Source organism: Oryzias latipes, chromosome 9, assembly GCF_053564925.1.
Source record: "Oryzias latipes strain Hd-rR chromosome 9, Olatipes_Hd-rR_3.1".
Lineage (NCBI taxonomy): Eukaryota > Metazoa > Chordata > Actinopteri > Beloniformes > Adrianichthyidae > Oryzias > Oryzias latipes.
In genome coordinates, this window is record NC_136245.1 from 35,558,362 (window position 1) to 35,571,593 (window position 13,232).

General features: G+C 46.6%; 2 protein-coding genes across 2 annotated transcripts; one reads left to right on the forward strand and one right to left on the reverse strand.

The window, feature by feature from the left end:
- Positions 1–982: 982 nt before the first annotated feature.
- LOC101157601 (serine/threonine-protein phosphatase 2A catalytic subunit beta isoform) lies at positions 983–7,710 on the reverse strand. Its single transcript, XM_004086437.5, has 8 exons — positions 7,258–7,710; positions 5,096–5,134; positions 3,736–3,906; positions 2,911–3,084; positions 2,744–2,833; positions 1,835–1,996; positions 1,627–1,745; positions 983–1,514 (listed from the first exon to the last, which is right to left on the reverse strand). Exons 1-8 carry the CDS (start codon positions 7,357–7,359, stop codon positions 1,442–1,444), a joined length of 930 nt encoding a protein of 309 aa, XP_004086485.1. The 5' UTR covers positions 7,360–7,710; the 3' UTR covers positions 983–1,441.
- Positions 7,711–8,387: 677 nt separating this feature from the next.
- srp19 (signal recognition particle 19) lies at positions 8,388–10,290 on the forward strand. The gene is made up of 5 exons (XM_004086436.5): positions 8,388–8,546; positions 9,319–9,394; positions 9,457–9,528; positions 9,603–9,711; positions 10,060–10,290. The coding sequence occupies exons 1-5, from the start codon at positions 8,509–8,511 to the stop codon at positions 10,185–10,187; spliced, it is 423 nt and encodes a 140-aa protein (XP_004086484.1). The 5' UTR covers positions 8,388–8,508; the 3' UTR covers positions 10,188–10,290.
- The last annotated feature ends 2,942 nt before the right edge of the window (positions 10,291–13,232 follow it).

The window sequence follows — 13,232 nt, forward strand, 5'->3', positions numbered from 1 at the left end:
CCAAAGTAAAATAACGAATAATAATTATATAATAACGAAAAATTATCTCAGGTTCTATCAAGTCTTTCAGCCATGCTCTCTCATTCTTCATCTACCTGGGCCTCATCCTCTACCTCCTTTATGTCCACTCATTTTCACTTTCACTTTTAAAGGTGAACTCACCTGCTGCCTTTTTAAAATCAGTACAGGTGTGCTTCCACACCTGGTGGATGTCGTTATTGAACTTGTGATGTCATCCAGGTGCATCCGTGAATCCCTGATGTCATCCATGTGTGTCAGTAGCCGCTGTTACATGGGCAAAATAACGATCGGATCAATGGTCGGATTAAAATATCAACCGTGCACATGGGATCAGAAAACCTTTTTCCGTTCACAAGGTCACACTAAATCATTTGGGCATGCGCAGTAGTGTTGAAAATACCAGAAAAGTAAATGAGTCCCACAGTAAACATCCTTGCTGTCATATAAATCTACGCAGCAGGTCGGTCCAAAGCTTCTATGGAGCAAAACACCATCTATGTATGACGTCAAACCAGAGCAGTAGTGACACACGATCGGAATGAACTGTTTACATGAACAACGATCGAATCCACAATCGGCATAACCCACCTATCTCGATCGGAAAGAAATTTTGATCCGAACAAGTCAGAGTATTACGAACGGCGTGTTTACATGACGCATTTTTCTTCCGATCAGGCGTTCTTTCCGATTACTTTTGTCCATGTAAATTCAGCTAGTGAATCCCTGTGATGTCATCCAGGTGTCAGTGAATCCCTGTGATGTCATCCAGGTGTCAGTGAATCCCTGTGATGTCATCCAGGTGTCAGTGAACCCCTGTGATGTCATCCAGGTGTCAGTGAACCCCTGTGATGTCATCCAGGTGTCAGTGAACCCCTGTGATGTCATCCAGGTGTCAGTGAACCCCTGTGATGTCATCCAGGTTTGTCAGTTTGTTTGGCACAGAGCAGACGGACAGCAGCGGTTTGTCAATAGGACATTTTATTTCACATGTCTGTTGTCTTCATTGAAATTACAGTAATATAGTAGAGATGACTGCTGGCTGCAGCCTTAACAGCTGAAACTCAGAGCTGTTCTACTGAAGCAAACTCTCCTACGTTTCCTTTAAACTGATCTGGCAACAGAAAGAAAGCACAGATGGATGAAGGTGGAGACGGGCGGGGATATAGTGAGCTCTAAAAAACAAAAACAGTTGTTGGAAAAGGATCAAAATATGGCACATTTGGTCCACGTCGGTACTTTTTTATTCTCCTGTTTTCAAACATGTCAGATGGAGAAGATGAAGGTTAACATGCGGCTGAAGCTCAGCTTTAGTGACATCACCGCTCTGTTGAATCTGCTCAATGCATCTTCTCCATTCAAAATGAGAGGGGTGGGGCAGGGGCGGGGCTTGGTGAATGACTTATGGGGGACAATAGGACATTCACAGGAAGTAGTCAGGAGTGCGTCTAGTCACATGAGGCTCGCCGCGGCGGGGGGCGGGGTCAAACTGCAGGCTGTAGAGAGAGGATGAAAGTAAAGGTGCGATTCAGAGACACGTTGGATGAAATGATGATTGGACTCTCTAGGAATGTTCCATCCAGAGACACCCGGGGGGGTGGGACTTACAAAGAGTACTTCAGGGTGTCGTCCAGTTCCATGATGGCTGCCTGGTTGCCGCAGCGATAGCAGTAGTTGGGGGCGCTGAAGATGGTCACCACGTTCTTGTCGTGACCCCAGTTGTAGCCCTGCAGACAGAGGGGTGGGGGTGCATGATCACAAACGGCCCATCCATCCTAACAGCCGGGGGTGTGTGTGTGTGTATGAGGAGTCTCACCTCCATGACCAGCTGATGGGCGCGGGACACCAGAGTTAGGCCGTTGGCGTGGTTGAAGGTTTCAGAAATGTCCTGTCCAAAAGTGTAGCCAGCACCTCTGGGAGAGATGCCCCACCCACCGCGGTCATCCGGGTCAGACCACAGCAGGTCGCACATGGGGCCCTGGGGGGTGGGGGGAGTCAGATTAACACCAACCTGTGCAGCTCTTACCTTCTGCTCTGCAGCAGAGGAGGACGCTGCTGTCGGGGCTGTCCCGCTCCGACCACGTGATCGCAAACCGGAGTTGATCGATCGGTTGCAGACTGGATTGAAATCAGACGTGTCTCCCGATCGGACATAACCCTAACCCGATTATACCATCATTTCAAGCTTATTATTCCAGATAAATACTCTACTAGAAGTCTGCATTTCATCAACGAATCACCACAATTTTTCACAGCTTCGAGTTCCGGGTCAATGACTCTTAATAAAATGTTTTCAACTGACGGCAAGTGTCACGTAAACAACGACCTACGAAAGGATTTTAAGAGAAAAACCATCAGGATTGAAAACGGCGCTGAGATTTTTTCCTGTTCCGATTAAAAATGTTCAACAATTCTGAGGATACTAAAGCTTCAGTCCCCAAACTTTCTGCCATGATTATCAGCAGTTTTGACTAGTTTATAGTTAACTATTCGTACTAGATAGCTGCAGGATTTACTTAATCGTAGAAGTGTTGAATGATAAAAGGAGGAGAATAAAAGAAAAAATGGATCTGTTCATTAATTTGTTTTTTTTTTTGTTTTTTTTTAAAGTACTTCACAAAAGTTTTGGATCAGGACTCTGTATCGGCACAAACTCCAAATCAAAGGATTGGAATGACGTAAGGCCCAAAACACTTGAGCGGGACGTCCAGTGAGGAGCGTGTACCTCATGCGGGACCTCCTGCAGGCGGTCCAGAGCTCGTATGTGGTCCAGAGTGTCTATGGAGGGAGACAGGCCGCCGTGGAGACAGAAAATCTGAAAGGACAGCAAAGGACAGTGTCTGTAGAGCTCCTGCTTCCATGGCCTGACGGTCTGGGTGTAGCGGCTCTCACCTGCCCGTCCACCAGCGCAGTGAGCGGCAGGTAGTCAAACAGGTCTGTGAAGTACTTCCAGACGTTGGCGTTGCCGTATTTCCGCAGACACTCGTCATAGAATCCGTAGACCTGTGTGATCTGACGGGACTCGTGGTTCCCTCGCAGTATAGTGATCCTCTCTGGGAATCGAACCTGCGCATGAAACCTCACATGAACACTGCCAGCTGCCAGCAGGTTCCACAGCATCACACATCGCACACCTCCGGAGAAACCGAGGAAAGACCTCTGCGATCTGGTTAACGAGACTAAAGTCCTCCAACGACAACCACAAAGCTGCACGCAGAGGCGGGACCTCTGACTCCGCCTTTACAGCAAACTTTGAGGAGGTGGGCGGAGTTACAGCCACTGAAAAGACCGACTTCAAGATTAATTTCCTTATTCAGGAGAAGTGTCTGCGGTCCAAAACGGACAACCATTAAGATTAAAAACAGGTAACCTTTAAGAACATTTCTTCTTAAAACAGCCGCCAACTCGCAGAGAAAACACAAACACACAGACACACACGGACACATAGAAACACGGAAACCTTGAAACGAACACAGAAACACAAACACACACGGAAACATAGAAACACACAGAAAGGAACACACAACACTGCCGCTGCCGCTCTGCCACACAAACACACCTCTTCCAACTGCAGGTACGGCCTCCCATATTACCATTTGGCAGAAACCTGACAGTTGTGCAGGTGTGACCACAGAAGACTGCTGACAACAATCAGATGCAGTCCCACCTCCTCAGGCGCTCCCACTCTCAGCAGGAAGGTCTGCTAACGAGGGTTACCTTTAACGTGACGAGCAGCGTGACCGTCTCCACAGAGTAGTAGCCCCTGTCCACGTAGTCTCCCATGAACAGGTAGTTGGTGTCTGGAGACTTCCCTCCGATCTTAAAGAGCTCCATCAGGTCATGGAACTGACCGTGAACGTCGCCGCACACGGTCACCGGGCATCGCACCTGAGGAGACCGTCATCATCAAGTCATGTTGCATTTATCCGTCATGTATTAAAATCCGCTACGTGAAAACAAAGTCTGACTAAACCGTGATCACATGTAGATGACACACGGAACAGCTCGTTAGCATAGCATGGTAGCATTTAGCATCATTGCAGGGTAGCATGTAGCATGGTAGCATTTAGCATCATAGCATGGTAGCATTTAGCATGGTAGCATTTATTATCATAGCACGGTAGCATTTAGTGTCATAGCACGGTAACATTTAGCGTCATAGCATGGTAGCATTTAGCATGGTAGCATTTAGTATCATAGCATGGTAGCATTTAGCATCATAGCATGGTAGCATTTAGTATCATAACATGGTAGCATTTAGTATCATAGCATGGTAGCATTTAGCATCATAGCATGGTAGCATTTAGTATCATAGCATGGTAGCATATAGCATGGTAGCATTTAGTATCATAGCATGGTAGCATTTAGTATCATAGCATGGTAGCATTTAGTATCATAGCATGGTAGCATTTAGTATCATAGCATGGTAGCATTTAGTATCATAGCATGGTAGCATTTAGTATCATAGCATGGTAGCATTTAGCATCATACCATGGTAGCATTTAGTATCATAGCATGGTAGCATTTAGCATTATAGCATGGTAGCATTTAGCATTATAGCATGGTAGCATTTAGTATCATAGCATGGTAGCATTTAGTATCATAGCATGGTAGCATATAGCATGGTAGCATTTAGTATCATAGCATGGTAGCATCAGTGTGTAACGACCCGCTGTCTCCAAATCCACCCTTTTTATCAACGTTCTGTTGCTGCTGTGAATCCAGCAGTTTTGTCCTCCAGGTCGTCCTGGATTCTGGTACAAATCCTCACATGTTCTGCTGCTTCATCTCTTTCAACTGAAGCTACACGGAGGAAACTAGCAGAAGTCATGTGACAGGAGCACGTCTGGCGGTGCGTGTTAGTGTTTTTTTCTGAGCAGGGTTAGTAGCTCCTCTTTGCTCGCTGCTGCTTTCACATCTGCGCTTCGCGAGAGACCGGCGGACTGACTTAGCAGAGCTGGGAACATCAAACCTCCATTCTCTAAACATAAATGGTCTAAAACAACAATATGAGCGTAATCCTTAAAATTAATTGTTTGCACATGATCAGAATTCGGTTTAGCGAGCTGGAACTCACCTCCTGAACGTTGGACTCCTTGGTCAGAATCTCCTTGGCCTGAAGAGGAGAAAGAAGAAGAGCGTTTAGTCGGGAGGATTTATTGGCAGCTTCCTGTTCAGCAGTACGAGCAGATCGCTGAATTCCCACCAAGCCAAAAACCTTCCTCTAAAATGTGATGCCAGTTTATCAGAAAATGAGCTGAAAACCAACTAAAGCAGCTGCAGTGCAGCCCCGTCTGTGTGCTGGGGGGGGGGGGGTGTTTTAGTAACAAAAAGACCAGAAAGGAAGATTATAAAAAGTTATTAAATAAGAAAACTTTCTAGGAACAATACCAACTTCCTCTCTGAACCTGATGTGAAAACAAAACCAGCTAGCGGCAGTTCAGCAGGAGTGTATTGTGGTGGGTGGGGGCATCATTAGTGAATAAACAATCAGAGTTCCACAAACGTCAAAAAAGTTTGGCTCTCCCCCTTTGCTGAAGGGCGGCCTTCTGCCATGTCAGATTTAGCTCGGATGGCAGAAACTTACGATCAAAGAGAAGCTATCAGCTAATGAGTACAACCATCACCTGCTAGCGTGTTAGCCAACTACACATACAGCGGTGCACACCCATCAGAACCCTAAACTTAGATCATCCCGGCAGGAACCCAGTGGGTGTGTTAACATACGCACAAGATAACTGGTTTCAGGAAATAGACCTGTCCCTCAGTTTCCAGAGTCCATTTGGCCCTCAGCAACCAAACCAGCGTCCATGATAAGTGTGCAACCCCCCACCTCCAAGTGAATTCAGCATGACTGGTTCCAGCTGCTGTGTACTGTAAGTCATCGTGAGTACACGTCAGTACACACAGAAACTGTGTACTGTAAGTCATCGTGAGTACACGTCAGTACACACAGAAACTGTGTACTGTAAGTCATCGTGAGTACACGTCAGTACACACAGAAACTGTGTACTGTAAGTCATCGTGAGTACACGTCAGTACACACAGAAACTGTGTACTGTAAGTCATCGTGAGTACACGTCAGTACACACAGAAACTGTGTACTGTAAGTCATCGTGAGTACACGTCAGTACACACAGAAACTGTGTACTGTAAGTCATTGTGAGTACACGTCAGTACACACAGAAACTGTGTACTGTAAGTCATCGTGAGTACACGTCAGTACACACAGAAACTGTGTACTGTAAGTCATCGTGAGTACACGTCAGTACACACAGAAACTGTGTACTGTAAGTCATTGTGAGTACACGTCAGTACACACAGAAACTGTGTACTGTAAGTCATCGTGAGTACACGTCAGTACACACAGAAACTGTGTACTGTAAGTCATTGTGAGTACACGTCAGTACACACAGAAACTGTGTACTGTAAGTCACCGTGAGTACACGTCAGTACACACAGAAACTGTGTACTGTAAGTCATTGTGAGTACACGTCAGTACACACAGAAACTGTGTACTGTAAGTCATTGTGAGTACACGTCAGTACACACAGAAACTGTGAAGTATTTCAACAGATGGAGGTGATTATTTCTGCGCTGTGGTGTAAAATGTGTTTAGAAAATTAAGATTATGCATAAAAAGAGTTAGAAACCCCCACACTGACAAAGAATCTGCCAATACACAGACTTCAGTCTGTAACATAATGAAGACCCGCTGAAAGACCCAGGCCTTCCACGGAAACGCCACGATGACGTCACTTTTTCTTTGCTTCGAGTTAAAATGAGGAAGAACCAGAAGCTCTGGGACGATTCTGGGAGGCGCTGATGTTTCAAGACGGAGAGTCTTTATGCAACACGGATCAATAAAAGCAGGGCGCGGCGCAGACCGAGGCTCTGCCTGAATAAACACGTTACAACACCGCAAAGGTTTCGGCGGCTGAAAGAAACGTCTCAGAAAAAAACATTTACAAACTTCCCCGATTACCTCCGTGACCGTCTATATCCTGGAAACCGAGTGTGAACATTCTGAGCCTGCGTCCACTTAAGTCGTTAACAGATTTTTACCAACATTTCTGCTAAACAGCTGCTTTCAGAGCTCGTTCGGCATCCGTTCTAAATGTGAATAAGACGGGTTGACCCATCCACACACTGTGCCCACCACTCTCCTTCATGTTCCAGGTATTAGCCGCAGCCGATTGTGCGGTCGAGGCCGCAGCGAGACGCCATCAGGGCGCTTACCTTCTCGCAGAGTGTCCGGACCTGGTTTTCCGTTAACTGCTTACACTCGTTGAGCTGTTCGATCCACTGATCTAGTTCTTTAGTGAAGGATTTGTCTTCCATTACAACAGCTTGCTGCGCTAACCGTGTTAGCTTCCCAAACCAAGCGGGCCTGTTCCTGCGCGCTAACCGCTGGAGCCTTTACTCACGATCCAGTCTCACCAAACCGGACAACGATCCGCGATAACACCTTCAGTTACCACCGTTCAATTCAATTGTACCATGTTAAGATTAACTCAGCAGGTTACAAAGCGTGCAAACCAAGTGAAACTGGGCGAATGGGGCTAAAAAAGCTCGGAGGTCCCCGATTAAGGCGGCGGGTCACAGCGGCTAACCGATGCTAAAGGAGCCGCTTTCACAACATCCGGGGACCTAAGCAATGCTCATACTCCGCTTCGCAGCGACTCCAAGCGGAAACTGTAGGAACTACAGCATCAGCGTCTGACTTCTGCTTATATAATATGCCATCAATTCTGCAGGGGGTCCAACTTTTGCCCACGTCATTATGTACTGTTATTTTAAAAGGGTAAATGATGGAAATAAAGCCTTTAAAAAATTATAACAAGAATGTTTCATCTGTAATCTGATGCCTTTTGAAGATGTTTCCATCTTTCCCTGACTTCTTTATTCAACATTAAAGAATGGTTTGGTTTGCCTATGGGAGGAGGGAGAATTTCGATTCCCACTGTTTTACAGATTATTTGTGATGAATTGTAGATGAGATTAAATCAGTTGTCTGGGATGTTTTGGAGGAACATGGACTTTGCCCGCTGTCTCTGCCGCTACACGTGCAGTACGCAGTAATGTACTACTAATTAATTTTGTATCGAGATAAAAAAAGAAGCTGTTCATCCCGGACACGAGATGGCTTCTAATTCTTGATAATCTTATAGTTGTTTGCGTTGTAGTTCCTAAATTGCTGATCTTGGATAAAGTTATGCCGACAAACACAAATTTATTTTATGTATTGAAATACGCATGTCACTGAAAGTCTTGTTTATGGAGCTTGGGGCTGAAAAGCCGCACTGACGAGGCTGAAAAAAGGTGCAGCTAACCCGCCACACCAGTAGGTGGCGGTACTGTGCTCAATGACCCGCCGGTTATGCGGCTGAATTCCGAAGAAGGACCCTCTACTGAGGCTGCGCGTTAAAGCTGCTGTCGAGTAATTATGCGTTTCTAATAGCATAAAGTAGTTTTTGGTTTAGTTTAGCCATGGCCCACCTGAGTCAGAACCCCGCGGACAAAGAGAGGTAAGTGAACCCGCAACTGTAAGAACAGCTGCACGTCAATCAGGATCTGAGGGCAGATTTCAGGCTAGTGGGGTGAAAACACACTTGTTTCTGCTTAAAACATGTTTGGTATTTAAACTAGTCAACAATTTAAAGTCTCCTACACAATCCGCCTGACGTCACACGGTGACGGGATAGTTCGTTGTGGAAAAAGTCTCATTCAAGTACAAATGCTGAAGTTATTCGCACGAATGGTGTGCGTGCCGTGTCTGCGACCAGAACGGTTCATGTCAGACATCATACGTGCGGTCAGCAGGCACTGCTGCCCTTTTTTAACCGTAACCCCGCCCAAGGCACGTGCGAATAGTCGCTTAATTACAGAAACATTTTGTCTGAAACGCATGAATGAAACGCTCGCGGGTTTAAAGGATTTCGGTCCATACGTTTATTTTGTCCCTTGGCGTTTTCCGTAGAGCACAGACTAAAGCGTGACGTGTAAACGGTGGTTCTGGCTCATGTGGAGTTTGCTCGGTTTTTCCTTTTTATTCTTTTGGTTTAGAGTTCTCTAAAAGTTCTTACCAGTTTCTCTAGAAGCCACATTATTTCTGCAGGTTTTGGTTCTGGTCCGGAGACGGTTTGGTCCAGATCTTTGTCAAAGTCCTGAAAGCTCAGGAACCTTTTAGATCTGGGGTACCACAAGTTCATGTCTGCTTTAACGGCACTGGAACGGAATGGTTCCTGAAGGTGGCAGAGGTTTGAGTCCCGCTGAACTCGAGGCTTTCTGGCTGTGCAGGTTCGTCTGCCTCTACCCCGTCTACATCAACAGTAAGAAGACTCTGGCTGAAGGTCGCCGGATCCCCACAGAGAAGGTGAGTTCTCCTAGCTGATCCGTGGCTCAGAACCCTCACAGATGCAGAGGAACTGTTTGCAGGCGGTGGAGAATCCGTCCTGCGGCGAGATTAGAGATGTCCTGACCGCCGCGGGGATGAACGTCTATGTGGAGGTAGAGCCTGAAAACCTGGGATCTTTGGGAAATGACCTTTGTGAAGTGGGGTCAGGATTATTCTGCTGTTCCAGAACAAGATGCACCCGAGGGAGTGGAACCGGGACGTCCAGTTCAGAGGCCGGGTCCGGGTCCAGCTGAAGCAGTCCGACGGCAGCCTCTGTCAGGACAAGTTCAAGTGTCGTAAGTCGTATGACTCGGGTCACGCTCGGCATGAAGCAGCAGTTTTAGAGGCTCCGCCTTCTTTGGTAAAGGTCACCAGGTCAGGAGTTTTCCCTTGGCTCTGCGGTGAGTGGAGCTGCATGTCCACTGGTACCTGTTGGGTGTGGCCACGGCCCCTGACCAGCTGCATTAGAGCAGCACACCTGTTATGGTTTCTTATCAGAGCCTCAGATTCTCTTTTCTTTTCATCCATCAGCAGTTCTCCTCCTTTCTGTCGTTTTTGTCTTTTCTCAGCTTTCTAACGTTTAGCCGTCCGTCTTTCAGCGGGACAGCAGACGGGTAAAGGTGTGCTGCTGTGCCCTCTTTCAGGTAAAGATGTGATGGTGTACGTGGCAGAAATGATCCCCAAGCTAAAGACTCGGACCCAGAAGAGCGGAGGGGGAGACCCCAACTCCCAGCAGGGGGAGGGCGGAAAGAAGAAGAAGAAGAAGAAATAGTCTGTTTGTGTTTTTGATGATGGAGGAGATCAAAGGTTTTTGTTCAGGTTCTTGCAGATGTTCTCCTGTTTGCTTCGTCTGACTAATAAAAGCTTCATTTTCATGTTTCCTGGTTGTTGGTTGAACGCCCCAGAATGGGAGAGCTTTCTCCCATCCTTTCTGATGGATGGAAGAATTCATCCAGTCCAGCTAGGGGAGGGGGGCAGAGGTCACATGACTGTTAACAGAAGGGCTGCCCCCCCCAGTTACAAGCTGACTAACATGTTTCATTTGTGATGCTCACAGTGTGAATGTGTGTTTATGGGGGAGGGGCCTGTGAAAGGACGCACCGTGACGCATGTCTGGACACAAACCTCTGCGTTTGAACTGACAGGTGTGGACACACCTGTCAGGACACTAAGCCTCCTTAACCCTTGGGCTATCCTAGGCACTTTACCATTGGGAGTGGGGTCATCTAGACCCACTAGACAGTGCACTGAACCTTTTTTCTTCAATGATTTGTGATCTTCACTGGTGTCCATGGATTACATGAAATCTTTCCACCTTTGTCATGGTAGGGAGAACACCTCAATGGAATGGGGGGGGGTTAATATTTTGTTGGTCCTCAACCTGTTTGTTTAAATTAGACATGTTAGTGTGTCATTTACTGTGATTATCTGGAATATTTGCAATAAAATGTTTAAAAATCAGGTCATGGTTCCACCTCCACATGAAGCAGTTTTAGAATCAAATGTTCTTTCAGAGAAAATGTCCGTAATAAACCAACATGAGTGTAAAAAAGATCCCAAATGAAACGAAACGTTCCAGTTGATCAAGTTTTGAAATCCTTTCAGCCACTAGATGGCGCTGTGGTGGTTCCAGCCTTTCATGAAAGCAGTTGTTTTTGGGCTGCATTGTGGCGCAGTGGTTAGCACTCTTGCCTCACAGCAAGAAGGCCCCCGGTTCAAGTCCTGAACCAGAACATCAATGGGGAACCTTTCTGTGTGGAGTTTGCATGTTCTCCCCGTGCATGCGTGGGTTCTCTCCGGCTTCCTCCCACCATCCAAAAACATGCTGTTGTCCATAGGTGTGAGAGTGATGGGTGTGTGATTGTGGCTCTGCAACTGACTGGTGACCTGTCCAGGGTGTCCCCTGCCTTCACCCACAAGTAGCAGGGATAGGCTCCAGCAGCCCCGTGACCCAGAGGGACAAAACGGAAGAAGATGAATGAATGAATTGTTTTTGGAACAATTCTGGTTTCTTCAGACCAGAACAGATAAAGATACTTTATTGATCTCAGCTTGGAAACTGGCTTGTCTGATGCAGATCAGGGGCCTCATTTCTAAAACTTTGCGTAGGATTTGCATCAGAAGTGGCGTACGGATGAAACATAGGACGTGCGTACGCACAGAAATATTCGGATTTCTAAAACCGTGCGCACGCACATCCTACGCATCTTTCCCTTAATAAATCACAACCAATTCTAAATGCAGCGCAGCTTTTGCGGCTTCATGACACGCCCATAGTTGGCCATAAATAGTCCGTGAAAACGCCCACAAATGAATATTCATTGATTGGTAAACCATGGCAAACACAGAGAGGAAATCAAAAAAACGTAGCTTTACTCAATGTGAAGTAGAAGTTATCGTTGGCGAGGTGAAAAAGAGGAGAAAAGTGTTGTTTGGAGGGCACAGTGTGGGCGTTACTAATACCAAAAAGGCACGTGAGCGGCAAACGCCGTATGCTGTAGCCTGTTTTATCAAAGATAAAACAAACTAAAGGCATATGCATGAATACCATAATTCTGTAGCTTATGAAGAAATGTTTTACTATGAAAACAACTTTCCCTAGTGGACAATTAATGCATCTGTCTGTCTGTCTGTCTGTCTGTCTGTCTGTCTGTCTGCACCTCTATCTGCTCCGACACATTGACTAGAATATCAGTTTTGTACATTATTTCGTTCTGTTAACTATATTATTTATGAGGATGAATTGCACAACATGCCAATATTGCAGAACATATTTCACTTTTCTTTTTCCAAATAAGTGTTCATTTGAATTTCTGTTGTAATTTTCGTTTGATTTTTTTGTTTGTTTCACTGCTGATCGATCAAACGGGTGTTGGTGTAGCTGTTAATTGTCAGACTTTCTTTGTGAAGTCTTCATGTTATTTCTGAGAGGCAGGATTGTCATTTTCACTTTCACGTGTTTCTTCCATCTGCCGACGGTGTCGCCGTTTCTCATTTCACCCGTTTTTGTGCGCACGCCTGGGTCAGAGCGTGGAGGACCGCACATTTTCCCCTCAAGTTTGCTTTTTATAAATCTCAACTATTGCGTAGAGAGTGGCGTACGCCTTCTTTTGTGCGTACGCAACCTTTAGAAATGAGGCCCCTGGTCCTTCAGATGAAGAAGTGCGTCCGTTTCCGCAGAAAAACCTTCATGTCTTGGAGTCACACATGTTTTACTCGTAAGCAGATGATGGGGAATAACTTTCAATGTTGGACTGAACCTTTCATGAGGGCAGCTGTGGAAGATTTGTGATGTGGGACAGAGTTTCCACTCCCCCCGCCCCCGTCTGCAGGACCATGGCTCTGCTTTGTGAATCAGAAGATGGTTCTAAGCAGTGACAGTCACGGAGCATGCAAAGATGTTCCCTCAGAGGGGTCTGGTTTCTAGACCTGGACTGAGGGACCACTGGATCCCCAGGATCCTGAGGATCAGGACGTTTCCTCTGTAGATGTCAGGATTTCTGATGCTCACTTTGGAACATCTGGACGGAGTTTTCCCTTTTCATTCCCAGGTGTAGCAAAGTCTTTAAAATGTGGTGTAGGTGAATAACCCCCCCCCCCCCCCCCCCCACACACACACACACAGAAACACACAGCCCCTCCCTGCTGCCCCTGTGTGCCCTGGGGGGTTCAGTCCTGCTGTTTGTGTTTAGAGGAGGGGGGCTCCGCTGTTCTGTGGAAACTTCTGATGATTCCTGCAGATCTCCTGCTGAGCTTCTCCATCATCACCTGCTGAGAGCCCCCCCCCCCCCCCCCCCCCCCCCCACATCCTCCTCTG